The sequence below is a fragment of the Macaca mulatta genome, chromosome 15 (genome assembly GCF_049350105.2).
Source record: "Macaca mulatta isolate MMU2019108-1 chromosome 15, T2T-MMU8v2.0, whole genome shotgun sequence".
Classification (NCBI taxonomy): Eukaryota; Metazoa; Chordata; class Mammalia; order Primates; family Cercopithecidae; genus Macaca; species Macaca mulatta.
This window is the reverse complement of record NC_133420.1, coordinates 61,623,178-61,650,937: the sequence shown is the minus strand read 5'-3', so window position 1 is coordinate 61,650,937 and position 27,760 is coordinate 61,623,178. Positions and strand designations below refer to the sequence as shown.

The following is a 27,760-nucleotide window of genomic DNA, read 5'->3' as shown; positions in this document are numbered from 1 at the left end:
CCAGGGCGTTGCTCCCCAGCCAGCAGTGGGACTGGTCATCGGGAGCTGGGGCTCCTCTGGGAAGCAAGTTCATCTCCCCTGAGTGGGTTACCTGGCTCGGCCATAGGAGGCCTAGCCCAGCCCACCTCCCCAGTTCTGGCATTCTTCAGGGGAAAGCTGGGCAGGTGAGAACACCCCTGGTCTTTGGAGGTGGTGATCTAATGCCTCTGGATCTGCATGCAAAACTAGACTCCCACCTCTAGCTCCTTTGGGTGCAGATCAGTCACCCAAATGACAGTTCCTGATCATCAGGTCCACGGGATGGGTGCAGGAAGGCAAACACAGAGTCTGATGGTAGAGGCTGCTGGGCTGCCTTCCCAGTCTCCCTCCACCTCCTCCCCTCACCTGGGAGGTGCAGGTGGTCCAGCCCACAGATGGGGACATGGGGAGAGTTAGAGAACCCCCGATGTCATTGGTGGAGGTGGCCTTAGAGCCCATCAAAGCCCAACTCCCCACTGGACAGATGTAGGGCAAGAAACTTACCCCAGGGTCACACAGGGAGCAGTAAGTGGCAGGACAGGACTCCTATCCAGAATTCTGGACAATGGGTCCTTCCTGTGGCTGTTAAAAATGGACTTCAATCAAACTGCAGGGCTGACCCCAGAAAACAGGGGCAGGGTAATGGGAATCACACTAGATAACACTGACACGGCGCTGGCTGGGCTGGGGACGCTGTCTGTCAGCAGCTCATTGCCATACCCAGTGCACAGATGGCCAAGGCCATAAGGCCAGTGAGTGCAGGAAGCCAGGCATGAGGCCCGTCCCCTGCCTTCCCCACCAAACGCACCGGGCCCTCGGGACTACATGCCTACGCTGTGAGGGTAGAATCAACGTGTCGTCAAGGGCAGTCCTACGTCTAGGGAATGGCACACCCCAGCGAGGAGGGGAAATGATGCTCCTGGCCCTCTGAGCCCCACCGTGAGCTGGCATCTGGGCCTGCTTTTATAACTGAGGGTGCACTGCATAGGGGATTGAGAATTCCGCAGGAGACAGCTGGTGCTATTACTTCTGCCACTGGGTCTAGGTTCCTTGTGTGCTCCCTGGTTGGGACCTCAGCCCTGGCACATCCTGGGTACTCAATAGGCTGCTGTTCCCTTGAAGGCAGGTCTGCACTGGAGTCACCACAGGGCCCCAGTGCCAGCCAGGCAGGCCCTCAGTTCAGGGTCTCAGCACTTCCCCACCTCTGCCTGGATGAACATGAAGCTGGAGCAGCTGACGGGGCTCTGGCCCTCCAGGATGAATGGACAGGCTTGGCATGGAGTGCTCTGTCCAGTCCTCCCTGCTCCTTTCGTGGAGTCCCCTCCAAGCCAGGCCCCCAGCCACGGGGATTCCAGGAGGAATGAGATTCACTGAGGAACTCAGAGACAGATGGGGAGGGAGACAGAGTAACAACTCCAAATGACCAGTGCCCCAGAGGGTCCCTGGAGCACTGAGGAAGCCCAGTATGCAGGGAAGGCTGGTGACACTGAGTCCTGTCGCTGATGCCACCTGCTTCCTTTACCTCTCACAGCCCAGAAGAGTGCCACTCACCTCGATGGCGCCATCAGCACGCCTGGTGACATGCACACCCCCCTGCCGCTGCCCTCTCCTCAGTCCAATTCCGCCCCTCTGGTTTTAGCCAGTCCTGCCTAGCCCCAGAGGCAGTTTAGCACATTGAACTTTCCTTGGCTGCCATAACCGATCCGATTCTTTCAGTCACCAGGTCTGATGGCAGACAATGAATTACGCAGGCACCAGCAGCCTGGAGAAGAGCAAAGTACCTCTCTCTTGTTTGTCTGGAGTGCCCTACCCACTGGCTAGAAGTTCCCTCTGCATCCTCTCTGTTTAGGCGGTGGTCCAGCCTTTGGTCTTCTTCCCCCAGTGATGACAGGCTCACTACCTCGAGGCCGCTTGGGTAGCTCTAATTCTTGATCTGCTCTGGCTGTTAGGAAGTTCTTCCTCTTGCAGAGCTGGAATCTGTCTATCCATCATCTGCCCAGAAGTCCCTAATCTGCTCATTGGTTCCCTCTGCCCTGACAGTCCTAGAGAGACGCATGGTCCCCACCCCGTGTCCACATGCTCTCTCTTCTCTAGGTGGACTCCCAAAGCCTGTGTGCCATGCCCTGCCCGCCTCTGCCCGTGCCTGCCACCCTCCTGACTCTGCAGTTTGTCATTGTCCCTTTCAGGGCAAAGCCCAGAAAATGCGGGGGGAAGAGTCAGTCATCAGCAGAGAACACAGGCCAGTTTCACCTTCCTTGGTTTTACTGAAGCCTCTGTCTACATGGCCGGCATGTGTGTGGGCTCTCCTGACAGCCGTGTCCCCGCAGGCCTGCTCTCCCTCCCATGGCCTCTAACAGTGGTAAGTGGGACAGAGAGGATGCCAGGCAGAGGGCTTCACTGCTTCTGGGGGGTCTGTGGGTCTGTGCTGGCTGAAGAGCCTGGGTTTACACCCCAATTATGTCACCAGCTCTCTATGTGTCCTTGGCAAATCTGTCCTTTCTCTGGGCCTCAGTTTTTCTGCAAAATGGGTTTAGACATTATTTTGGGTCCCATCCAGCAACAGCACCCAACTAAAACACCCTTTTCTTATTTCTGGACCTGCCCATCCTGACAGAAAAGCCTCACAGGTCAGAAAGATCTGAGAGTTTCCAAAGCTGCCACAGGCAGTAATACCAGCTCTTCCCGGCGCTCCTCCTAGACTTTGCGCGAACCCAAACTCAGGCCCACCCAAACTGCAAGCCAGAGCACTAGGAAAGGGTCATGCTCACAGTGGCAGAGAGTTACGGGCTGGTCACAAGTCTTGGCCCAGCCACTTGGGCCAGTCACACCCCCCTCTGTGAGCCTGTTTACTCATCTGCAAACTGGGGACAATATGTTCCTCAAAAAAATGAAAGGACCGTCGTGGGCTCTGAGAGAGGGATGAGGCATGCTAGGAGCTTCGTACCACCCCGCCTCACAGCAGATGTGAAAGCTATTCTCGGATAGTTAATATAAAATCCTAGGAAAAGGCCCCTCGTCTTCTGGGAGGGCAGCAACGGCAAACATAAAAACTCCTCTGTATCCCAGGAGAATAGGATCAAATCGAAAAACCCAGGCTTGAAATAACGTGTGCTGGCAAGTTTCCCAGGGGACACTGGCGGGTCTTTCCACCACAGGCACAGTGACCAGCCGTGCTCGCGGAGGCTGCCGAGGAGGGCTGGGGGTGCTCGGGGCGGCACTCACCTCAGGGAGAGGGAGTAGTCATGCTTGCTGGTCTGGCTGTTCCGGACAAGGTAGCTACACTCCTTGCAGAGTCGAAGCAGGTTCTCAGCGTCTCCTCTGCTGATGGCTCCATGATACCATCTGTGGAGAGGGCAGAGAGCAGTAAGAGCCCAGCACGATGGGATTCCCATGGCCCTAACCTGCCTTGGGAGGCTCAGCACCCGCAGGGAGCCTCCCTACACAAGCAGGCATGCACTGGTTCATTCCGTGGGTATCCACTGCCCGCCTGCTGCTGCCGGGTCCTGGGGAGAGCACAGCAAACAAAACCCAGTCTCTTTTCACGGGAAGCTTACGCTCTGGTGCAGGGAGTCAGGCCACAGACACTCAAGTCATCACAGAGCACACAGTGTGAGGACAGGCACCATGGAGATGAAGTGGCATAGGGTCATGTGGCTGGGGGCTAGTGGGGGACTATTTCAGGCAGGGTGGCCAGGGAAGCCTTTTCAAGGTGCAGTGGCTCATGCCTGTAATCTCAGCACTTTGGGAGGCCGAGGCGGGTGGATCACCTGAGGTCAGGAGTTCAAAACCAGCCTGGCTAACATGGCGAAACCCCATCTCTACTGAAAATACATAAATTAGCCGGGCGTGGTGGTGGGCACCTGTAATCCCCCTTACTTAGGAGGCTGAGCCTGGAGAATCACTTGAACCTGGGAGGCAGAGGTTGCGGTGAGTTTAGATCACACTAATGCACTCCAGCCTGGAAGACAGAGCAAGACTCTGTCTCAAAAAAAAAAAAAAAAAAAAAAAAAGAAAAGAAAAAAAAGAAGAAAAAAAGTGACATTTCCGTGTAGACCTGCAGGAGGGGAGGAGGGAAGCCAGAGAGGAGCTTTCTTGGTAGACAAATCAGCAGCGAAGGCCAAGGCAGAAAACTGCCTAGAGTGCTCTGGAAACAGCCAGGGGCCAGCATGGACAGACAGAGGCAGCAAGGGGAAGGGGTGGGCAAGAGGTCTGGAAATGGGGCTGCAGCAGGGGCTTTTCTCTGTTTGAGCAACAGGGAAACCATCAGAGGGTGCTGACGGGAGGGCCACGCTCTGACTCAGGGATGTGTGCAGCGACACGGATGGTGGGCAGTGAGGTAGTTGTCCGTGCTCCTGCCAGATGGCTCTAGCGCCACTTGAGCATGTGGGAATCCCAGCATTACTGCTCCCAGACACCCAACATGCCAGAGGAGGGCAGGCGGCAGAATCTGAGGAGAGGAGTGCCATGCAGAGGGCCCGACTCATCCCCCATCTCCCATCAGAGGAGGAAATGGGCACAATAATTTTCTTTCTTTTTTTTGGAGACAGGGTCTCATCCTGTCACCCAGGCTGGAGTGCCGTGGTGCGATCACAGTTCACTGCTGCCTCAAACTCCAGGGCTCAAGCAATCCTCCCGCCTCAGCCTCCAGAGTAGCTGGGATTACAGGTGCGTGCCACCACACCTGGCTATTTTAAAATCTTTTCTAGAGACAGGGTCTCACTATGTTGCCCAGGCTAATCTCGAATTCCTGAGCTCAAGTGACCCTCCCACCTCACCTCCCAAAGTGCCAGGATTACAGGAGTGAGTCATTACATCTGGCCTGATTTTCTTTTTGTGTGTGTGTCTTTTTTTTTTTTTTTTTTGGTTTTTAGAGACAGGTTTTCACTCTGTTGCCCTGACTGAAGTGCAGTGGTGTGATCATGGCTCACTGCAGCCTTAAACTCCTGAGCTCAAAGGATCCCCCTGCTTCGGCCTCCCAAGTAGTGGGACTATAGGCACGCACCACCATGCCTGGCTCACTGATTTTCACAACTGGAAGAGCTGACAGTAAAACTGCAGGGCAAGAATAAAGATCTTCATTGCCCATGAGTGGACACACTCAAAATACATTCCTGTTTACATGATGGTCTCTGTGGGGCAGTGGAGGGGGTGAGACTCAGCCACGAGAGGCAGAGGCACTGAGCATTACCATGGCTGGAGTGTGCTTTGTCCACAGAGACAAGGATGCTGCTCCAAATGGTGGCTCTGCTGCCCACTGGCCAGGCAAGCCGCTGACCAGGTGGCTTCTATTACGGGAGGATCATGCCAACCTCTCTTGGGTTGTGAGAATGTAACAAGTGGCCCCACAGGAAGGGCTAACGTAGAGCCTGATGTGGGGCGAGTCTTAACCGACGGCAGCTGCAGCATTAGTAGAAAGAGACTGCCCTCACAGACCACGTGGTGACATCCCCATCTACAATGGTTGCAGGCCCCTGCCCATCCAGAGGCTGCATTTTACATTTCCAGGTGCAAGTGGGGATGCTGCCTCCCGGTGCCTGTCTCAGAGTGTCCTGCAAACCGTGCCCCTGAGAGTTCCAGCACTGACATTCTCCTCAGAGAAAAACCCACACCGCCCATCCCCGTGCAATTCCCCCCACTCACAAGGCAGAGCTCAACAGTTAGTAGCAGTGGCCACAGCAAAATTAAAACCCTAAGAGAAAAAATCAACTTTAAAGTCAAGGACTGGAGAGTAAATGTGAGTGTCCTTGTCCAGTGGGAATGTGGCCAAGCGGTGGATGGTCCAGGCGGTGGCCACCAAGCTGGACATCCAGAGGGGAGACCTTCTAGGGGAGAAGGCAGGAAGAGCATGCAGACCATAGACCCCATTCTTTCTAAAGGTACAGAGAAATATGTAAAGAGGAATGTGAAGTTGGGGGATGCATGGGTTGCCACAATTAAAACACTACAAGTAAAACATTTCCTGAGACATGAAGGCCCATGTTATGCTTTAGAAAGGCTACATGGCTGTAATCAGGAGGAACACAAACAGCACTGACTTCAGAAGTAGGAGTTAACAGGTTTGGGAAGGCTGTCCTCTGGGAGATTTCACTGTGTAACACACCCTCAGTGAATGGACAAAAACGTTTTATTAGAAAAACAAGTCCCAGCCATTTGAAGCTGAGCCGTCCTCAGGGAAAGGCCTAGAAGTGTTCCCTGGGGAGGTGCTGCCTGCCGTCCACCCTCCCTGAGCTCAGGAGCAAGCCCTGCTCTGAGCGGGGGCATGGCCTCTGGATTCTTGTTAAGGGGAATCCAGGTGGTTAACACGATAAGCTACCAGTCCCTTCCCCAACCGCTCCACACAGAGGCAAGGGCAGGGGACAAGGGGCTGAAGAACAAAGGAGAGAAGGAGCAGAGGGTGCTGGATCTGGAGGCCAGGCCGGCACTGGCCAGCCTGTCAGCAGGAGGCTGGAGACTAGGAGTCAGGCTGGGCTGGGCGATCCTGTGGGGGGCTATGGCCAACTGTTGGGCCCACGTAGGCCTTGCTTCACCTGGAGAGAGAATCCAGGCAGGAGGTCATCTCAGGGATGGGCTGGACCTCATGGGGTTGGCCAGTCAGGTCAGAACCAGGGGGATTAGGGAGACTCAACTTTCGTCCCTCACCCCAGCCAATACCCATGAGCTCATCCAGTATTTACTCACTACTCACCATATCCTTGATCTCACGGGGCTGACGGAGGGAGAGAGAGAGTCAACAGAGAGATACAGGAAACAATTCCAGATAGTGACGAGGGCTATGCAGGCATCCTCGGGTTACGATAAGGCAGTGACTGGGGTTGGGTGAGATGCCTGCTTAGAAATGAACAGACAGGGGAGGCCCCTGAGGAGATGACATGTGGCCTGAGAACATGAGAAGGAGCCAATTGTGAAGAGCTAAAGAAAACATCTTCTCTGCAAAAAAGGCAGCAAGTGCAAAAGTCCTGAGGTAGGAATGCGCTTGGTGCTCACAGAGCAGAAAGGCGGCAAGAACAGCCCAGGCACTGTGAGCAGCGGGCAGGAGGTGGGCCCAGTTCTTGTGCCCAAGAGGAGAAGTTTGATTTCATCCTCAGCAGTAAGAGTCTTAAGAGATGTTTGCCCTGGGAAATCTTACAGACGGTCAGTCAGCTTGGCCTGAGGAGGGGTCAGAGAAGACAAGTCAGGATGCTAGTGCAGTAGTTCACATGGCAGGTGGCTGCGGAGGTGGAGGAATGATGGATTCTGGTCGTCCTTTGGAGGGAACACTGGCAGAATTTGGTAAAGCAACAGATGCTGGTGTCCGGCAAAAAAAGGAATTACGATGATGCCGGGTTTGTGGCTTGAGCCACACCTAGTTAGATGTGACACCTAGTTAGATGTGTTTATGGAGGTGTGGAAGCTGGGGGAGGAGCAAGTTTTGAGGAGAAGATCAGAAGCCAGTTTTGAACATGTTAAGTTTGAGATGCCCACTTGTCAGCCAAATGGAGATGCCAGGAAGCAACTGGACATAGGAGTCAGGAGCTCTGGGAGAGGTGTGGGCTGGTGCTATGCATCTGTGAGTCACCACCAGGATCCTGGGAGAGACAACCCAGGGAGAGCACGTAGTTGGAGACTGAGCCCTGCAAAGTCGGACCTTCAGGTCAAGAAGAGGCAAGGAGCCAGCAGAGGAGATGGAAGAGTGGCCACGGAGGCAGGAGGAGCACCAGGCCCAGAGGCCCAGAAGGAGAGTGGTCAACTGTGGTGACTGCCATGGAGGACAGAGGGGGTCATCTGGGGACCCAGGCTGGTTGTGGTGGGTGAGAGAGAAGGGGAGGTGACAGAGAGGGGAGAAGTGCTGGCAGCTCTTTGGATACTGTTCATTCATGCAACAGCTATTTATTCAACACCTGTTATGTGCTGGGCACTGTTCTGGGCACAGGGGATGCAGTGGTGACTTAGACAAGTTCCTGCCCTCATGGAGTTTCTGTTCTCAGCAGGTGCAGTACCTAGAGAGGAATGTTGGGTCAAGGTTTTTTTTTTTTTTTTTTAACTTATGTTGGCAAAGTTTGTTACTGGGACATGTTTATACACTGATGGTAATGATGGAGGAAGGAAGAGGGGTGTGTGTGGGGCTGCCTCCAGGAGGCAGTGGGGACAGACCCTGAGCACTGGAGCAGCCTTTCTGCTGTCCCAGGAGGCGAGGCAGGTGGTATGGGCACCTAGGCAGATGTGTGCCTGCCCATCCACGGCCACCCCGTGTGACCCGGGGCATACCCCCAGTGCCTCGGTCTCCCCTCCTACCTCCCTCTGTGCTAGGGTGGAGGAGAGGTTCAGACCCGAAGGCGCCTCCTGAACTCTAGAGCAGCATCAGTCCAGCGGGGGACGAGGTGATCCTCTTTAGTGGGGTCATCAGGCTCTATCCAAAGTGGGATTTTACCTTAAGCACACCCCTTGGGTGATGAGTCAGGACTTCTGACTCATCTTGGGGAGTTAATCGTGGAGAGATGAGACGATGGGGGAGGAAAAGCCAGTCATGACGCTGGACTTGGCTGGGGGCCTCATGAAGCGGGAATGGGAAAGGAAAGGCAGCCCAACTCCCCCCGTCTTGCGATGAAGGCTGAGTCCGGGGATGGGAGAGGGCAGGCTGGGCCCAGACTGACCCAGGCAGACCTGGCCACGGCTGGTCAGGACGCACGCCGAACATCTGTGGGTCACAGTTTGTTGATTAAAAGTACACAGTTTGATCAGAAATAAGCAAAACCTGCCAGATGATCTGCACAGCTGTGAGACATGATTCACAGCACTGGCTAGGAGCACCCCCAGCCCCCACCCCCCGCCCATGCGCCCTGTACCGCAGGAGTGGAGCACTCACAAAGGTAGCAGAAGCCTCCAGAGGTGACAGCACTTGCTTAAAAGGGCGGCATATGACGTCATTCGGAAAACCCTGCATCCTGCTCACCGAGTGAGAATTTCCTGTGAGGGGATGCCCTGCTGGCCATGCCAAGACCAGAATCCCCGGGCCAAGACAAACACAGTACATGACACACACCAGGGAGGGCTCACGAACTGTGCATGGTGTCAGTGACTCTTGTGGCCTTATGTGTGCCTACTCAAAGGGTGGGAAGAGCAAAGAGTAAGTGGAGGACAGAGGAGGGGAGAGGGTAGGGACTGGGTCACGAGGTTGGGGGCACTCTGAGCCATGAGTCCTTGCCAAGGCTCTGCACCACTCTGGGTTCTGATGTTCTCATCTAGGCAATGGGCTAACAACCCTTTACTGTACATTTTCTTGTTTAAGCAGACAAGACACCTGAGGACACCAGCGCAAGTCCTGCACCTGCTTTGTCAAGTTCCTGGAGAAGCTCATTCTAATCCAGGTATGAGGCACGGTTAGAAACTGAAAACATAGTTTGGGGACAATTCACAGAATGAATGGCAGGCTATTCATTTATCCTGGGGGTAACGTGGAGCCACTGAAGGTTTCAGAACAGAGCAGGAACCTGCACCCAGGGATGATTTGGCAGAGCAACGAGATGATAACCATGGCCAAGGGGAGGGGCAATAAAGGGCTTTGCCCCCTGCACAGTGCTGGGGGCAGCAAGGACAGAAAGGGATGTCGGACCTTGGGGGCAGCATGGATGGGACTTGGCCACTGACTGGAGGTGAGAAACCTCTGGGCAAAGGGGCTGAGAAAACCTGCATCAGGAGTGGAAAGGCCTTGCCCAACTCTAACAGTATCAAGCAGACATGGAGCAAGAACACGACTGTAGCTAGAAAACAAATCTAATTTACACGCAGTTTTACACTTAGGGGAAAGGATTTAGTTTATATTTCGTTTTTCCAAGAATTTATTTGCTGCATGATGAAATGAGAAACTAGGATGTGAAAAGGAGGAGTGCACCCTGTAGACTCTTTTTTGCTGTCCCTCCTGCCATTGAAGGTAAGGGTAGCCACATAGTGTGGACAGCGTAAGTTCAGGGCTAGAAGCCAGGAGGTATGTGTTCTAATCCTGGGCCTACCACTGGCTGGGTGGGAGCCTCGACCTTCCAAGAGCCTCAGCCTGCCCATGTGTACACGGAGGGGGAGGTAGGGGCAGACTAGAAGGCCCCTGGAGTTCTAGCATGTCTCAGTTTGGGAATTTTTTTTTTTTTTGAGACAGGGTCTCGCTCTGTGGCCCAGGCTCGATTGCAGTAGTGTGATCACAGCTCACCACAGCCTCAACCTCCTGGCCTCAACTGAATCTCCTGCCTCAGCCTCCCAAGTAGCTGGAACTATAGGTGTATGCCATCATACCTGGCTAATTTTTGTATTTTTTTTTTCTTTTTTCTTGTAGAGACAGGGTCTCACTATGTTGGCCAGGCTGGTCTTGAACTCCGAGGCAAGTGATCCACCCACCTCGGCCTCCCAAAGTGCTGGGATTACAGGTGTGAGCCACCACACCTGGCCCAATCTATGGATTTTTAAAAGAAGATGACATGAAAGAGAGGGCAAAAACTAGGTGAACTGGGAGGTGAGGTGGGGCTTTGCTCCCTCAGAACTTACATTTGCTTCTCCAGGGGAACAGCAGGATCCACCCTTTCTCCTAGGATCCCGCAGAACTCGGGGCTCCCATGTTTGATAGGCTTAAAGCCCCCTCCAGGGGCACGAAGCTGGCGCCGCCGGTCCCGCGAAGGCGAGGGGGATGACTGCCGCTTCTCGTTGCCATTAAACTGTGCTGTGGGGAGGGAGAGAGAGAAAGTGCAGGGTTAGCAGAGCTCAGCCCAGGGAGCTACTGTGATGCACAGAAGGGTAACGTTCAGTTGCTCTATTTGGCACTTTACGACTTGCAGGAGGAAGGGTTTCAAGCAAAGAAATAACATGGCACAAAAGATTTTGGCTTCCTAAGACAGGACACCCACGTGGTCACAGCCCAATGGGGCATGTGAGGGGCTGGTTGAGCCTCCGGAGGCCACTGAGCTCAGCCTTACCTCCACAGGAGCCTCTCTGTGGCCTCCAGCAGTGGGGCATGGCACTGCCTTGGGGGAGCTCTGTCCTCAGGACAGTTCTCAGGGGAAAAGGCTGTTTCTTGTATTGGGCCAAAAATCTGCCTCCAAGTGGCTCCTCTCCTCCTCTCATCCCACCTCAGGCCATACTGGCCACATCTGTCCCTTTCCCTGGGATACTCCTACAGAGTGCCACTTGGGGGTCATACTACATCCCCTGTATTCAGATCCCCTGCATGGGTCCAGGATCCAGCGCCCAGGTGAGGCTGAAGCAGTGCCTAAAGCACAGGAAGGGCCATTCACATGCTCTTCTCCCCGCCCTGGGCCTGTGGGAGCATCGTTCACTCCCAGAGGCTGGGGGAGGATGCTCCTTGAGGAAGACCCTGGAGACACCACAAAGAACAGAAAGCACTGAGCTAAAACTAGAGTTGCCAGAGGGTTCCTGGAGACCAGTAGTCCACCTTGCCAGTTATCCAGATGGGCCTGTTTCCTTCTCTGAAAAACAGGGATAATGACAGCACCCATCCCATGGGGATTAAAGCCGGTGACACACCTATAAATCTTAGTAGTGTGCCTGGAACGCAGTCTGTTATTATAAATCACACTTAGCGTGTCTGCTCAATGCACACACAGTACTAGGCACCTCATAGAAGCAACTGAACCAACCTGAGTTCCTCTCCTAAGCCTGTCAGTGATTAGCTGCAAGCCTTGGCTACGCTACTGAACCTCTTCGAGTCCCTGTTTCTTGTCCCACCAGGCTGCTGTGAAGGTCAGAAGGGAGGATACTCCAGGACCTGACACACAGAGGGTGCCTAAGAAACGAGGCCAGAGCCTGCAGAAGAAGGTTCCTGAAGCTGAGGCCAGCTGCAGGCCCACAAACATGTCCCTGGCTGTGCCACACAAAGGCATAAACCTCTCCTCTAATTAGCAAGCATGATTGTGGCAAGCTAACCTCCAAGCCCGGCCAGACACACGGCAATCAACCCCCATGCTCACAGGAGGACCTGGAGAAACCTCAGCGCCAGCGGGGAAACGTGCTGTCTGCTGAAAGCGAGGAGTGTGATGAACCTGTTCTACATCTCAGCTACTGAACCATCTTCCCTATCAGGGACTATGGGGCATTTCTGTCCCTCTAAGACACTCTTTCTCCATTAACCATTTTGGAAAACAGTGGGAAGGGAGGCTCTTGCCAACAGAAGGCTCCAGAGACACCGGACCCACCCACTTTCAGGACTGTGCCGAGCGTGTGGTCAGCCTGCTACCCAGCAGTGACACCGGCAGGTAGTCCACCTGCGATGACGCTCCTAACCACTCATCCACATGTACTAGGCACAGTTCAAGCCCGAGAAAATAGCGGTAGGCGCAAGAGACAAGGATCCCTGCCTTATGGAGCGCAGGGGCCTCGTGAGGAGAGACAAGCAATAAATCAATCTGCATATCAACGGCTGGTGACAAGTGCCACTGAGAAAAATACAGCAGGGCAGGAAAGCCCTCTCCAAAGGTGACATCTGAATAAATACCTGAAGCGAGGGAGAAACATCTGTAGGAAGGACACTCCAGGCAGAAGGAAGAGCAAGTGAAGGGCCCTGGAGTGGGACTGTGCCTAGAGTGAGACACAAAATGACCCAGAGTGTCTGGAAGGGAGTTGGGAAGGAAGCCGGGCTTCCCGGTCTTAGGAAGGACTCTGGCTTTGTTCTGAGAGACGTGGAGAGCCGTTCTGACCGGGCGCTTCCTTACATGATTGCTGTGCTCAAAAGACAAGGAGGCAAGGGGTATGTGGGAACACTCTGGACTCTGTCTGATTTTGCTGTGAACCTAAAACTGCTCTAAAAAGTACAGTTGGCTAATTAGAGGGACAGAGAGCACACAGGAGGGCAGTGAGGCAGTGCCCGCCAGTGGTCAGATCTGGCCACATTCTGCAGGCAGAGATGACAGGACTTGCCTGTGCATGCAAAGTGCAGTGTGAGAGGAGGAGGACTACAGGTGACCACAGGCTGTTTACCTAAGCACTAGAAGGATGGGCTGGCCTTACCCATGAGAGGAAGACTCACCAAAGGCCCTAATTAAGACTCCAGGAAAGCAGCATGGAGGCCACGCCTTAGAGACACCTACAACTCCGTGATGCCAGGGTGGGTGGCGTGGAGAGCCGGCAGAGCGAGGACTTGCTAGGGGTTCCTGACCTTCCTTCTGGCCGCAGTTCCGTCCTGTATCCAACCACACACAGACAGGAATGACCTCAAGGCCTTCCCAGGGGACAGGTCCTGGGGCTGGAGAGTGAGAAGGCCCTTTCCCATCAGCTGATAAGGGGGCTTTTGTGGTGGTGGGCTAAAACCTGGAGCTGGGGCCCTAGCACACACATACTACTGGCATCTACCCCTCCCTGGACTTCCAGTAGCCTGGATCTCCCACTGGGGTTCCGGCTGAATGAGAGCACCCTCATGGCAACAAATCATGGGACATATGGTCTTGGACAGGAGGTTGGGAGAAGGAAAGAGGTGAAGCAGGTTCTTACCCGAGCCCCTACTTTGCAGAGCCCTCCATGGGTGACCTTGGGCAGGGGAGAGGACTGGGGATGGATAGACATCCCATTGGGGCCACGTCATCCTGGAGACCCTTTCTAAAGAGCTTGGACTATGGATGGGGATAATCAGAGAATGGGCTTTAGAGACCTCTCTGAGTGCTGGTGGAGGGTGGGTTTGGGGTCAATCCTGAAGACGGGAAGAACAGTCAGGGAAAGGTGATGGAGGCTGACCCCCTCAATGACGGCAGGGATGTAGGAGCTTGACTACTTGTGGGAGTGAGCCTGGGATGACTGCCGTGTGATGCCCAGATTTCTGGCTTGGGGGAGGGTGATATTCCCCGCTGGGATGGGCACAGAAGGGGATATGGTCAGGGAGCATGGGACCAGCCTGTACTTCTCCACGATACCTCCCTGCTGCTAATTTTCTGGTTGTTAGGAATAGAGAGGATACAACTCAGCAGGCATCCTGGCCCATGGGGCTGCCAGTGTCAAAGGGCAGCGGAGTGGCCTGCCATAGGAAGGGGACTAAGCGGCAAGTGAGGTTCTAGGCTTAGTTTTGCCACAGGCTCAGGAGACCGAGGGACCAGATGAATTATAAGTCACTTTCACTCCTGACATCCTGGGGCTCCACCGGCTAAAATCGGGATTGGGGGATTTCTGCCAATATAATTCTCTACAATCGATGTCCTGATACAGAGGCATGGAGCACAGAACGTGATTGTGGAGCGAGCCCAAGCTCTTCGGCACAACCCCAAAGGTTCTCTAGGACCCGGCTGCTTGTCCAGTCTCAGGTCAACCAACCTCTTCACCTGACTCATTCCACTTACCCTCCAGAGGTCACCTATTTCAGGAAGACTTCCTGGACCTCACCTCTCCCAAGACTCACCTTGATCTTAGCACCCTAATTGCGTGTCCTTCCTGGCTCCCGGTGAGCCCCCTGAGGGTGGGGCTGTACCATGTGCCCCTTCCCCCATGCCTAGCCCAGTTACTGGCAACATAACAGATGCTCAATAAGTGATTAAATGAAGAAACGTAATGAGCTGCTGTTTTGCTTTATTGGGAAAAAAATTGGTTTTCATACCAGATAAATTGGATTAAAAACTAGTAACATCCTAGTCAACACTGTAATTCCCCACTGAAATAATTTATACATTTGCTGGCAAGCTTAATAATATAGCCATATATCTTAGAGAGAACAGGTGGTGATGAGTGACAGGCTTAATTAGGCAAATCATTTCACCTAAAATACAAATATACGAACTCCAAGTGCAGTGATTCGGCAGCCTAAGAAAAAAAAACGTTAAGAACAAAAGCTGCAAACACAACTGCTCTCATTCCTTCTAATTAAGTTTCTCCTTAATCTGCAATTTAACATGGCAATTCTTTTAATTTAGTAATTTTTTTTGCAAAAGATAAAGACACAATCCCTCAAAAGAATATCTGCATTTAGAGAAAAAAATATGCTACCCCCGTGAGTCATTAGAATGACAGAACCTAATTAATTTCACCTATGGGCAATTAAAAATGGAAGTCGGAATCTGAAGGAGGAAAGTGAGATTTAGAGCTGGGCAGGTTGAGGCTCAGGTTGAAGCTTCTGACTTTGGTTTCGATGATGGAGACCAGATCCTCATGGCTGATGGGAGAGAGAGCCTGGTCAATATCTTCCCAAAAGTTCTGCCATGGTGACAGGACTCATTCCTTGAGACTCAGCTCAAGTGCCCCGCTTCTAGGAAGCTTTCCTGGCCCTCCCATCTGGATTGGTCCCCTTTTTGCTTGTATTACAGATTTTATACCAATCAGTCCTGAAGTGTGGTCACTGCTAACAACAGAAGACAGGATCCAAGACACCTAGCTTAGTTCTATCCCTCCTACTGGCCCTGCCACATGGGTAAGAGGGGAGGAACAGAGGTTCAGAGGAAGGGTAGGAGGAACTCCTCCAGGGTCTCAAGGCCAAATAGCAGGGTGAGGGTCGAGCCCAGGACTGCAGGCCTGCAGGGTCAGGCTCCTCCCACCTTTGGATCTTCCTTCCCCACAAGAATACCTGAGGGCTGCTGGTCTGGCAGGAGCTGGGCCTCATCTAGCCTCCCTGCTGTGCACTTCCTACTTCTAGGCCTAGAATTACTGCCCTTCTGCTCCATCTGAATGATGTCTAGAAAAGGTCTGGCACAAATGGCACCTCCTCCACAAAGCTTACCCTGATCCCACCTGCAGAGAACCATCGTCTCCCTCTCGGTGGCTCCCAGCCCTCAGTATATCTCCTGTAGTTCAGGGGGCATCCACACCACCCTTCCCAGTCAGCCTGGGTGCTGTGGGTGCTGCGCCTGGGATTTACTTTCCTTTGCCCTCTCCAGTCTCTTGTCTGCCCCTAACTCACAGAAGTTTCATGTGGAGAAGGTGCTTGGATGAGATAAATGTGTTCCTTCGGGGTGGATCTCTTTTCACTGTCCTGTCCACTGTTCAGAGCTGGCCAGAGAGCAAACTCCAAAAAGCCGATGGATCTCTAAAGCATAGCTCTCCTGGGCTTGCAAACCCTCCCTGGCTCCCCAGTGCCCCAGGGCAAAGGGCAAATTCATTCTGGTGCTCAAGTTCCTCTGAATTTGATGTAATGATGCATCTTCCCCTACAAAACCCCTGTGGGTTCCACACCCACCCTTAGGCTCCAGTCACAAAGGACAGGCAGTCCCCAGATCTATCATCTGCTTTTTTGTCTTCAGGGCTTTGCTTTGGCTAAGTCTACCCTCTAGAATCCCTTTACTTCACTATTTCTCTGCAAAAATCCCAGCTATTCTTCAGAGCTCAGCTCCAACATTACCTCCTGAGGTAGGTTTTGCTCTAGACCCCCAGGTAGAATTCCTTTCTCCTCCTCTGAGTGCCGAAGTCTGCACCACTGTCCTGGCACTGGCCTCTGTAACACTGAGGCATGTAGGTGTCTTCTCACAACTGGACACTTCGCAGAGATGGGGCCTTGTGCCTCAGTCTCCTTGGAGTCTCCCCATGGCTGACCTGCAGCCAGCTCCAATGAATGGCCCATGGCTGAAACCCACCCAGGGAATGGAGGAGCTGCAGTGTCTTGACTCACAGCTTAGGAATCAGGAGGACCTGGGTTTGAATCCTGTCTCTGTCATTACTGAGTGACTTGGGGCATGTTTCTTAAACTTCTTTGAGCCTTAGCTGCCTCATCAGCAAACCAGGGCTGACAATACCTGTACCGTGAAGGTAATAGATGACGTACCAAGGTCCAGGCAGGCCCCCTATAAGCAGGTAACCCCGACCCACGGCCACATCTATGCTCTGAAACAATGCCTGTATCAGAAACCACCTCTTTTTCTATGGCTCCTGCTGAAATTCTGGAGTCAGAAGCTCTAGGAGGACAGGGCATTTCATTCTGTTTTGTTCAAGGCTAAAATCCCAATACCTAAAACAGTGCCTGATGTACAGTGGATGCTCAACATCTGTTGAAGGAATGAACCTGCACCCTGCTCAACAGGATTATCTTCTATTCATCAGCCAACAAAGGAAACTCAGGAGCTGGACTCACTCCTCAAGTGACTTTGGGAACAATTTTGAAAAATGGCTTCATCTTTTTTTTTTTTTTTTTTTTTTTAAGAGCCAGGGTCTCGCTCTGTCACTCAGGCTGGAGTGCAGTGGCATGATCATAGCTCAATGTAACCTTGAACTCCTGGGCTCAAGCCATCCTTCTGCTCAGCCTCCCAAGCAGTTGGGACTACAGGTGCATGCTACCATGCTGGGCTAAGTTTTTTTTTTTTTTTAAGTTTGTAGAGGTGGCATCTCACTATCTTACCCAGGCTGGTCTTGAACTCCTGGCCTCAAGTGATCCTCCTACCTCAGTCTCCCCAAACACTGGGATTACAGGAAGGAGCCACCACGCCTGGCCTAGCTTACTCTTTATTTAGTGATTCCTGCTCATGGGCAGGCACCATGGAGGAATTAAAGTCCGTGTTCTTCTCTAGTCATTGTGGCAAACCTATGAAGTCAGTGCTATTATTGCCCATGTTTTAACAAGTGAGGCCTGGTATGGTCAGGTAACTTGCCCAGGGCAATAGGAACAGGTTGCTATGACAGGCAGTGGGTCCCAGCGCTAGCCCTTGAGCCCTCTGCTTTGGGACTGCAGCCCTGGGCAGCCTCCGCCACCCAGGAGTGCCTTTCCCGGCGGAGGTGCAGTGAGAGAAGAGTTGACAGTCTGCCACACATCCTCTTGTCCTCACCACTGACCAAGGGGGTGGGCAGTGACTCCCGGGGATAGGGGGTCATTCAAAGAGAACTGGAATGGAGCAACAGGACCCAGGAGACTGGTATGGTTCTCCAAGTTCTGACTGTCTGGCTGCTTCTTTCTGGCCTGAAGTCTATGACCCTCTCAGTTCTCCAGTATAAGATGAAGTTTCCTTTAAGCAGAGGCAATAAAGGTTGGAACGATGAAAAACAAGGCACTGTGTGTAGACTGACTTGCAAGGAGCTCTCAACTGCCACAGGCTTCTTAGCCCCTCTGCGGATGAGCTGGAATGCACATGGGCCACATTTGTAAACTATATGTGGCTGACAGGAGGGGCTTGAAGGCTGTTCTGGCCCTGGTGTTGGTTCACAAATGTTCCAGTACTCTATAAAAACAAAGTACAGAGGCAGAGTCAAGGTGCCCAGGGCCTTGCACACAGTCCCCGGCAGGGGTTCCTGCATAGCACCGACAGCTAGGCTGGGACTCCAGGGTGCTGGTGAGGCGGAAAGGTGTGTGAGAGTGGGGAGAGCTTGGGGTGGAGGGGCTGCTGACCAGGGAGCTGTGCAACCCCAGAAAGGGGCAAGGAGGGGAGATTATGCATTGGTATGGGAGGTGGGATGGACTACATGACCCCCGGAGTCTGAAAATGCCATCAACTTTCACAACAATGCACTAACACCTGTAGATGACTGAAACTCTGTTTGCATGACAGTGGGCCTCTGCTGTTTCAGCTTTCCAAACAATGTACTGTATCATCTCATCTGACCCTCACCAACACACAGCAAAACAAGTATTAGAATTCCTAAACAAGTATGAGAACTCCCATTTTATAGATGACACAACCGAGGCCCAGAGAGGTGAGGCCCCTTCTTCCCTCCAGTTCAAGAGGGAGTTTCGCTCACCCACTTACCCCACCTGCCCAGTGAGTGTAGGTTCCTTCCAGATACCTGCAGGACAAGTGGCTCAGCAAATGTTTGATTTGTATTTCCAGGATCACCAACAAGAGGCCTCTGTGTTCGCCTGGAAGACACACACAGGCCTCAGGGCATTGTGCTGCCACTCAAGATGGGAGGTGCTTGAGAACAGAGGTCCTCATTGTGAAGGGAGGCAGCCAGCAACTCACCACAAAGCAGGCAAGCGGGAAGGCTGTGAGGCAGGTGCCAGGACGCTGCCTGGGTTCCAGGAATGCCGTACACACATGTCCAAGCCTGGGATGGGGACAGCGGGCCTGGCAGAAGGGGCGTGCCTTTGTCCTCTTATTTGTGACATCCCCAGAAGAAAAATGAATGCTATTACTGGGAGCAAGGACCCCACCCTAAGATCTGCTGCTTGGCTACAGGAAATCTAAAGATAAAGCCCAATGAAGATGATGAAATAACCCGAATGCAGAGGCCTCTACGGCTGCCAAAGCAAGCCATATTTATTGTCATAACTCATTATGCAGATGGGAAATGGAGGGCTGGAAAAAGGACTGACTCACCCAGAGTCAACAGCTAGACGTGAACTTGGACTTGAGTCCAGGTCTCCTGAATCCTAGAGGCCCCTAACAAGTTTAGCACAAACTCTGTGTGCAGTGCAATACAGTCTCAAAAACAACCACAGTAAGCACAGTGATACAACTATGAGTACTCACTGTGGCCCCAACTCTCAGTGCATAGTACCACCCCCACTGTACAGATGAGGAAACAGAGACAACTTGGCCCAGGTCATCCCGCCAGCAAGTGATAGCACAGGACTTTAAATCCAGATACCCCTCGCCCCGGCGCCTGAGTTCCTTCCTGAGTTCTGGGCCAGGCCCATCTGTCAAACATACCTGGAACCTACACACGTCTGATACAGTATGTCTCCTGACACTTTCACCTGCAGACACCCACAGACACTTATATAGAATCCTAGAGCCTGGGAAAGTGACTTTTTCCCCATCCACGAGCTGAAAGACCTGCAAGGAGCAGGCTGGGCATTTGTAGGAATGAGTCTCCCTGTCTGTAAGACCCAAAGCCCCAGCCCCACTGTGCATGTTTCTCTGCTGCCCATTGTGGATGGCTGTGAGGGAGGCCAGGACAGATGGGGAGTGGTGGTCGGGCGACAGGCCAAGTACTGGCCACAAACATGGCTTGCCAGGGTTGCCTGCACCCAACCAGCACACCAGTCTCCAGGTCCACAATGTGGCATCTGGATTCACAGCCAATCCTCAGACAGGCAGGGACATGCTGTCCACTTCTCCCTGGGAGTTGAGGCCAGAGGTAGCAGCCACAGCAGTCAATGGCTACTCAGAAATGCCTTCCCACTGCCTCACATAGCGAGGAGACAGGTATACAGCATGCAAGAAAGACATGAAAACACACTGTCTGTGTGTGGGCAGGCCATGAGATTTATTGGTATTCTACCGCTCCTAAGAGAACACGGGGTTGGTTTTCCCGAGACCCGATTTACTCAAATATCTTTTTTTTTTTTTTTTTTGGAGACAGAGTCTCGCTCTGTTGCCCTGGCTGGAGTGAGTGGCACGATCTTGACTCACTGCAACCTCCACCTCCAGGGTTCAAGTGATTCTCCTGCCTCAGCCTCCCAAGTAGCTGGGATTATAGGCACCTGCCACCATGTCTGGCTAATTTTGTATTTTGGGGCCGGGGTATCTGGATTTAAAGTCCTGTGCTGTCACTTGCTGGCAGGATGACCTGGGCCAAGTTGTCTCTGTTTCCTCATCTGTACAGTGGGGGTGGTACTATGCACTGAGAGTTGGGGCCACAGTGAGTACTTATAGTTGTATCACTGTGGTTACCGTGGTTGTTTTTGAGACTGTATTGCACTACACACAGGGTTTATGCTGAACTTGTTAGGGGCCTCCGGGATTCACGAGGCCTGGATTCAAGTAGAGACCTGGATTTAAGTGGAGACAGGGTTTCACCATATTGGCCAGGCTGGTCTTGAACTCCTGATCTCAGGTGATCCCACCTGCCTCAGCCTCCCAAAGTGGTGGGATTACAGGCATGAGCCACTGCATCCGGCCTGATTTACTCAAATATCTGAGGGCTCACTGTGGGCCAGGCACAGATCACAGGTGTGAACAAGACAGGCAGGGTCTCCGACCTCAGGGAATTTAAAAATCACATCCACATGAAGATCTCTGAGCTGCTAAACAGAAGAGCAAAGGTATTCTGTCAACTCTTTGTTTTTTTTCCACTGAGGAGACAAAGGCACTGGGAGGAATATTTCTATCATTGTAATTAGCAGACGAAACAAAGCTATTAAACATTGATGTTTTTCTTCTCTCCTTTTTTTTTAGATTACTAAATGAATTTATTCATACGTCAAATAGAAAAACCAACTGGAAAAACCTGTCCCTCAGTAACACATTAGCCAAAGGAAGCAAGTGATCCCAGTTCTCTCACTGAAACCCCCCTTTCCTGGGCAGACCTGCTGTTCACACGTGTTAAACATTAATTACAACTGTTACTCATTACATAGCAAAAAGCATTTGGTACAAACACAATTGTTAATTTCCTCACAGGCTCAAGGCATTCTGGGAAGCTATACAGGAGACAGGAAGCATCATGGGAGCCTAAGGGGAGCCAATTTGGAAGAGACAGCATTTTCCTGGCTAGGACAGGTGGTGGCGGCCAGGTTTAAGATTCTCCAAGGGATCCTCTGCAGATGCCGGGGCCCTGTTTATTCTGAGCACATGAAGATGAGTCACATAGCTTGGTGGGAATAGCAGGTGTGGAGCAGTGTCCTACACACACAATGGTGGCGTTAAACCAGCTTCAGAGTGACTGTGTTTGTGGGGGACGGTGACAAGTCACGAGGGCAACACGGTATGGGTGCAACTGCTTCTGCCTTGTACTGGTGTGCAAGGGAATGTCCAGCCTGACCCCAGCCACACACAGGATATCAACACAGCAGTGGAACAAGTTCTCTGCAGTCAGACTGGCCCAAGTTCACAGCTGTGTGACTGTGGACAAGCTGCTCACACTCTCTGAGCTTCAGTACCGTCATTTGAGTGACGACAATGAAGTGACCCCTACCTTGCAAGGCTCTGTAGGGTTAACCCACGCTGGAATTACAATTATTGCTCAATAAATGTTAATTTCCTGTCCCTGGTTCCTCCCCATCCTTCCTTACCTTAATGGGATTATTTTAAATTAGCTAGTTGAGCTGGCTCTGAGATGATTCACAGGTGTTTAGGAAATAGACATACCTGGGGCCTTACTTTCCCTTTAGCCTCACTTGATGAGGCTTTGAAGGTGTCAAAACTCAAGAGGGAGGCTGCCTAAGGGGTGACACCACAGTGTAGGCACCCCACAGGCTGACAGTGTCTAGTGTGTATCTAGCTATTTCAGAATAAACCAGTGTACTCCAGTACGGGGTGTAGTAGGAGCACAGAGGGGAAGGAACTGGTTGTGCCAGGGAAGGCTTCCTGGAGGAGGTGATCTCCCCTCCCTAACTCTACCCCAACTCCACACCTAATACAAAGCATGTACTCTATATACTCTATGTTCTCAAAGTGGAGTCCCCAGATGGCAGCATCAGCATCACCTGGGAACTTGTTGGAAATGCAAATTCCCATGCCTCACCCCGGATCTACTGAATCAGGAACCCTGGGGGTGGAACCCCAGCAATCTGTATAACACTTCCTCCAGGTGATTCTGAAGCCTGCAAGTTTAAGACTCACTGCTCCAGGCAAAAAAGAAATCCACAGACATGTCAGACCTAGAAGAGGGAAGGTGTGGATCGGAGAAAGGCCCCGGGGACCCTCTCCCACCCAGGCGGGCCAGCGGCCTAATCCTCAGAGGGACTGAGTAAAGAATGGAAGAACCACGGGACTCATTAGAACTGTTGCTGGATTGAGATATGGGGTTTCCTGAAGAAGTGTCGCTTTCCACACCATCCCTGCTTCCCACTGCCAAGCATTACTGGGAATGAGCTTTGGCAACAGGTCCTCTGTGGCCACTAAGTACTTCTTTATGCAGCATGATTTCTATGTTAAATTGAATTTTATGTAATATAGCAAGCCCTCTCTGAATACCAAAACCAATTCTTACATGCATGATCGTTTAGGGCTTACCTTGTCTTTTCGTTCAGATCTTTTGTTTTTATTTAATCATCACAGAGATCCAATGTGAGAAGTTGTGACCATCCCCATTTTACAGATAAGTAAACTAAGGCTCAAGGAGACTGAAAAGTCCGTCTCGGGTCCTGAAGCAGTGATGGGTGGAGCTGGCATGTGAACTTGGGGCTGTATGACTCCTCCCATTGCCCCGTGGGTCCCAACATGACCTAAACTTCTAAAATCTGCCAAGGAGCTAGTAGGGAAGACAGATAAGTACCCAAAATAAGTATGCTGAGCACGATTTGAGTCATGTGTCTTTTATCTTTGCTGGAAGGCAGACCTGACTGAGCCCAGGACACTGCCTGAAGAGTAACTTTCATGGAGACAAAGCTTCAGAGGGTGAGTCGAAATGAGATGACTTAGTTTCTCAAGAAGGTCTGGGGGGTGCCCTTCGCACACCCTCCTGTCATCTGGCTCCTCCATCAAGCTCAAGAGCTGCAGTTACTTACTTCTCAGACACAAGAGCAAATTATGACAGACATAGCCGTTTACCCACTGGGTTAAAAGGAAATGCTGGTCATTCCTCTGTGTATGGCCTGACTGGCTCTGCCATGAGGTCTCCAGCTGTTCCCTTCTCCACTCTGAGCCTTAGTTTCCCCAGAAGGACAGGGAGAGTGGGACTCTATGGTATGTGGGACTCAGCTCTCTGTGCTGAGTGGTGGCAGGACATGACCAACCCATGGGATGGCGCTGGCTCCCCTACAATGAAGGCATGAACCTCCAGAATCCAGTCCCTTACAGAAACCCTGGCTGGAACCATTTCAGGTGGGAAGCCACCACCGAGTAACATATCCTGGTGTAGATGTGGCAGAAATTAGTGCAAGTGAGATGAAGGGCATGCGATACTTCTTGAGGGCTGTGGGAGGATGAGAGCTCCAATCACATTTCCTGCAGCACCTTGGGTAGTACCAGGGAGGCCAGACATTTGACTGGGTTAGGGCAGAGGCTCTGGAGTTGGAGCTGACAGGTTCAAAGTTCAGCTCTGCTGCTGACCAGCCATGGGCTGGGCCCCCGGCCAAGTTATTTCTTCTCATGGGACCTTAGCTTCCTTATCTGTAGAAGGAGGAAACTAACCTCCCAGAGAGTGATTGTGAGGACTGAATGAGACAATGCACACAGAAAGTGCTAAGTGCTAGCAACGATGCCAGTACTTTCCTGATGTGATACCCATCAAGTCTCAGGAAGACCCTTCTGAAGTGGGAACTACTGGTCTCACTTCCCAGGTGGGGAAACTGAGACTCCCAGGACACGTTCATTCCCAGTCCTCACACTGGTCCTTCAGAGGTGTGAGGACACCAAATCCATGCCACCTCCACCGGAGTTTGCTTCTACAGGCTATCCGCCCCAGCTCCTTGGTCCCTGCCTGTGGGCCCCTCCCTACGTGGCCACTTTCTGCTCGGGTTCCATTTGTCCATCCTGCAATCTGTGCCACAAAGGCCGACAACCAGGTAGACCTGCCACACCAACCTGTACCACCCCCAAACATCATGACATCATCCAAGGCTCCTTGTCCCTTTCCCAACATTGGGCAGGGGATGTCACATAGGCCTCGTGTGGGCCCGAGTTGTATCTGGCGGGGGTGGGTTGGGGACAGAGCAAGAAGGCCATTTCTAGACCCACCTGCCAGCCTTGCAATTTGTTGGTTGCTGTAAAGACTCCTGGGATGATTCGAAGTGGGCCAGGAACAGAGTCTAGCCTGCTCTGGAAGGCAGGGGTCTCTGCCGGGTGGGAAGGGGGCTGACAGCCTGATGGAAGCCACACCACTTCTCTGTGGAGGCAGAGCTGCAGTCCACTCCCTGCAGCCAGTAGCTAGTGGTGGAACCTGACTGGGCACTGTCCTGGGGATTGGGATCCCACAAGTGGGAGTGGAGGTCTGGTGAGGCCAGTCAGCTTCCTGGAGAAGAGCAGGTATCGAACACCCAGGGTTTGCTCTTTGGACAGCTCCAAGTATTTCTCACCAACAAGTCTCCGAATCCTTAATAAAATTCCATGTCGGCCATTCTCAGAGAAGGGGAAACTTTCATTCCTAAGAAGTTGGGGCCACCTCACACACTCTAAGAGCTGTTTTCGTGTCAGCTGTGAAGTGATAACTGAGCCTTCCGTGGTGGCAGCTCCAGCCTGATGAGATGGGAAGGAAGGCGCTGACTTCCAGAAACACTGCCCAAGAAGGGCGCTCCGGTGGAGAATGCTGAGGCAGTGTCTGAGAGGCGCCTCTTTTCATGAATGCAGTTCGGGACAGTGCTTTGAAAGCTGCAAGGAACTTTTGCTTCATAGATGGATGGAGATAATCCAGCCATCTTCCCCTCTCCCCCTCTCTGATCAGCATGCTGGGGTTCTGATGGAATGAAGCCTGGATGCGTCCCCAGAGCTGGTTGCAGACTGACCTCCCAGGACACACCCTCTGTCACAGCCCTGCCTTGCTCAAGCTTCTGCTTGCAAACCCCCAGTGATGGGAAGCTCATTACACACATTCAGGTCTAACCAAAATTCTTACCCTTCACCTGGGCCCTAAATCCCTGTGACTCCCACTTGGCAGGCCTAGGTCTGTCCCTTAAGGGTCCCCCATACTCTCCACCCTTTGGAAATTTGAAAGCACTGACCCCATTCCCAGCCCAAGTTTAACCCAGGCCAAATCTGCACAATCAGCGAATATAAGGGGTGAAAGGAGAGGGTAATGATTTTGGCTAGCCAATTCCATCCCATACAGCTCTTCCTCCAGCTACAGATCCTGCATCCCAGGCTCCAAAGACTCAGTGCAGAGAGCTCCCAAAAGCCAAGAAAAAACTGCACAGGGCATTTCCGACAGGTACTATGCTATGGATGGGGCCCAGCTAAGCTGCCTTACTCACTGACCACACCAACGACTTACTGAAGTGTGAGTGCATACACTTGCACACACATGCACACACATGCGGGTGGATGCACACTCTCACAGGCACACACAACACTGACTCAGGTGGGGGTCCTTGCTGTCATTCCCGGGTAGCTGCACGTCTGGTCTTACCCATGGGGCTGTGGCAACACATCAGCAATCTAACCGAGCTACTTCAATTCGTCCTTGCCACCTGAGAGATGGCCCACCCACCTCTCCACTTTCCCTCCAGCGACAGGAAACAGTGAGGATGCTTCTCACCTGCCAATGAAGCACCCAATGGACTCTGTCCACAGACATGGGGAGAGAAGGCTGGTGCCCATAGGACCCCTCCAGCCCCTGAGTGAGATGGTCTCCTTCTTCTATGCCCCAGGAGGCAGAACTGAGCCAAAAGCTGCTTGGGAAACGCACAGCCAGCACCCTCCCTGGAGCAGGACCCACAGAGGCCAGTGACCGGATGAGACAGACCTGGATGTGATTCTGTGTCTATCTTCTATCAATAGCCCAATAACTCAGACTGACCGTGACACCTGTGATGGCAACTCTGCCACAAAACCCAGGCCAAAAACGGATGCTTGTGGGCTCAGAAACTCATTCTGAGACAGTTCCATCTGAGACCTTATGATCCTTTGTGAACAACTAAATGTACAGGAGTTCTAAAACCACTTTTGGGCAGAAGTGGGCAAGTTCTGGCCTGAGAGTTTTCAAAGATGATGTCCAATAGGGGAACTGCTTTTCACTTTCTCAAATCACCTGGGATCTTGTTATAACAGATTCTGACTCGTAGGCCTGGGATGGGACTTGAGACCCTGCATTTCTAACCAGCTCCGGTGAGGCCAATGCTGCTGGTTCAGGGACTACACTTTTAGTATCAAGATGCCAGGCTAGACTAGACTGTCAGAGGCAAGGGCAGCCCCTGAGAGGCCCACAGGTGGTCAGTCCAGGGGAGGGTGAGACCCCACACCTGCCTGTGGTGCTACATTATAATGTGGGCCCTGGGTGTCTGGGAAAGTTGCCACATGAGCCTTTTTAGCCCTTTAATCAAACTCGTGTTTGCAAAGAGTAAGCTCTTGGATGGCCCCAGTTCCTCCCATGCCCAGAGAAGCACAGCCCCTGATCAGCCATTCCCAGGGCACAGGCCTTGGATTCCTTTGGTTCAAGGGACTAGAGGAGGCTGTAAAATGCACAGGAGAGGCCTGGGGCAACTAAGGACCCCCAGTCACAGGATGACTCTTATCTTTGGCTCTCAGTCAGGAGCTGGGGCTCCAGAAAGGTGATGGGACAGGTTGTTCTTGAGGACCTCACAGCCTGGCAGGCGAGACCAAAACAGAACTAACCCTGATGTAGTGTGAGAAATGTTCCCCCAGTGATGTATGCAGGAAACTCGATAGACCCATAGGGGCAGCAGGAAGCCTGTGGGGTGCATGGCTGTGTACCAGGGAGGGCTTGGAGAGATGATAATGTTTAAGCTGGACCTCAAAGGAGGCATAGGATTGCTCCAGATAAGACAGGCAGGGAAGGGCATTTTAGCTAGAAAAAAGGGATTTGCTCAGTGCATGCTATATTCAAGGAACTGTGAGTAATCTATGTTGGAATGGCTAGAACAGCAATTAAGGGGCCTGGGATAAGGGTAGGGTAGAGGCCTCACTGTTTGGGGTTAGAAAGGGAGAAAGGGTCTAGTTATATATGAAAAAAGGGGAGATTTAAGGCAAAATAAATTTTAAACAAATTAAAAATAAAAAGTTTCCCTTTATGACTGTCAGTGTGGTAGGAATTAAATGTCACTCACTGTCTCTCTTTTTACATGCCTAAACTCTCAGACACCTAAACATTGTTTGGCATCTGGCTTTTCATCTCTTAACAACAGACATAAGCATTTCTCTAGGTTGTTATGAACTCTTGCTAAACATCACCTTTTAGAGATTGCACAATATTCCAATATTCCACCACACAGACGCACAGAAATCCAGCCCCCATTGCCGGACACTTGGGTTGCTCTCAATTTTCCGTGATTATAAACAATGCCTTTTCTGAATTTTTTTTGTTTTTTATCTTTTGCGCT

General features: G+C 52.2%; 1 protein-coding gene and 1 long non-coding RNA gene across 5 annotated transcripts in view; both read right to left on the bottom strand.

Moving 5' to 3' along the window:
* The window catches only part of SHB (SH2 domain containing adaptor protein B), a 149,294-nt gene that overhangs the window by 26,371 nt on the left and 95,163 nt on the right, over nucleotides 1–27,760 (bottom strand). The window contains exons 4-8 of one of the 4 annotated variants that reach the window (XM_077965686.1): nucleotides 13,019–13,171; nucleotides 10,528–10,699; nucleotides 8,861–8,939; nucleotides 8,426–8,692; nucleotides 7,822–7,994 (exon numbers count right to left, since the gene is read on the bottom strand). In XM_077965686.1, the coding sequence (XP_077821812.1) occupies nucleotides 7,962–7,994; nucleotides 8,426–8,692; nucleotides 8,861–8,939; nucleotides 10,528–10,699; nucleotides 13,019–13,171 (704 nt within the window). In that variant the 3' untranslated portion in view covers nucleotides 7,822–7,961. Of the gene's footprint in view, nucleotides 1–3,240; nucleotides 3,361–7,821; nucleotides 7,995–8,425; nucleotides 8,693–8,860; nucleotides 8,940–10,527; nucleotides 10,700–13,018; nucleotides 13,172–27,760 lie in introns of those variants that run through there. The other 3 variants (XM_077965688.1, XM_077965687.1, XM_015117416.2) reach the window with 3 other exon arrangements.
* On the bottom strand, nucleotides 6,126–7,378 carry LOC144334620 (uncharacterized). Its single transcript, XR_013404672.1, has 2 exons — nucleotides 6,704–7,378; nucleotides 6,126–6,545 (listed from the first exon to the last, which is right to left on the bottom strand). It is a non-coding gene; the product is annotated as an uncharacterized LOC144334620 (long non-coding RNA).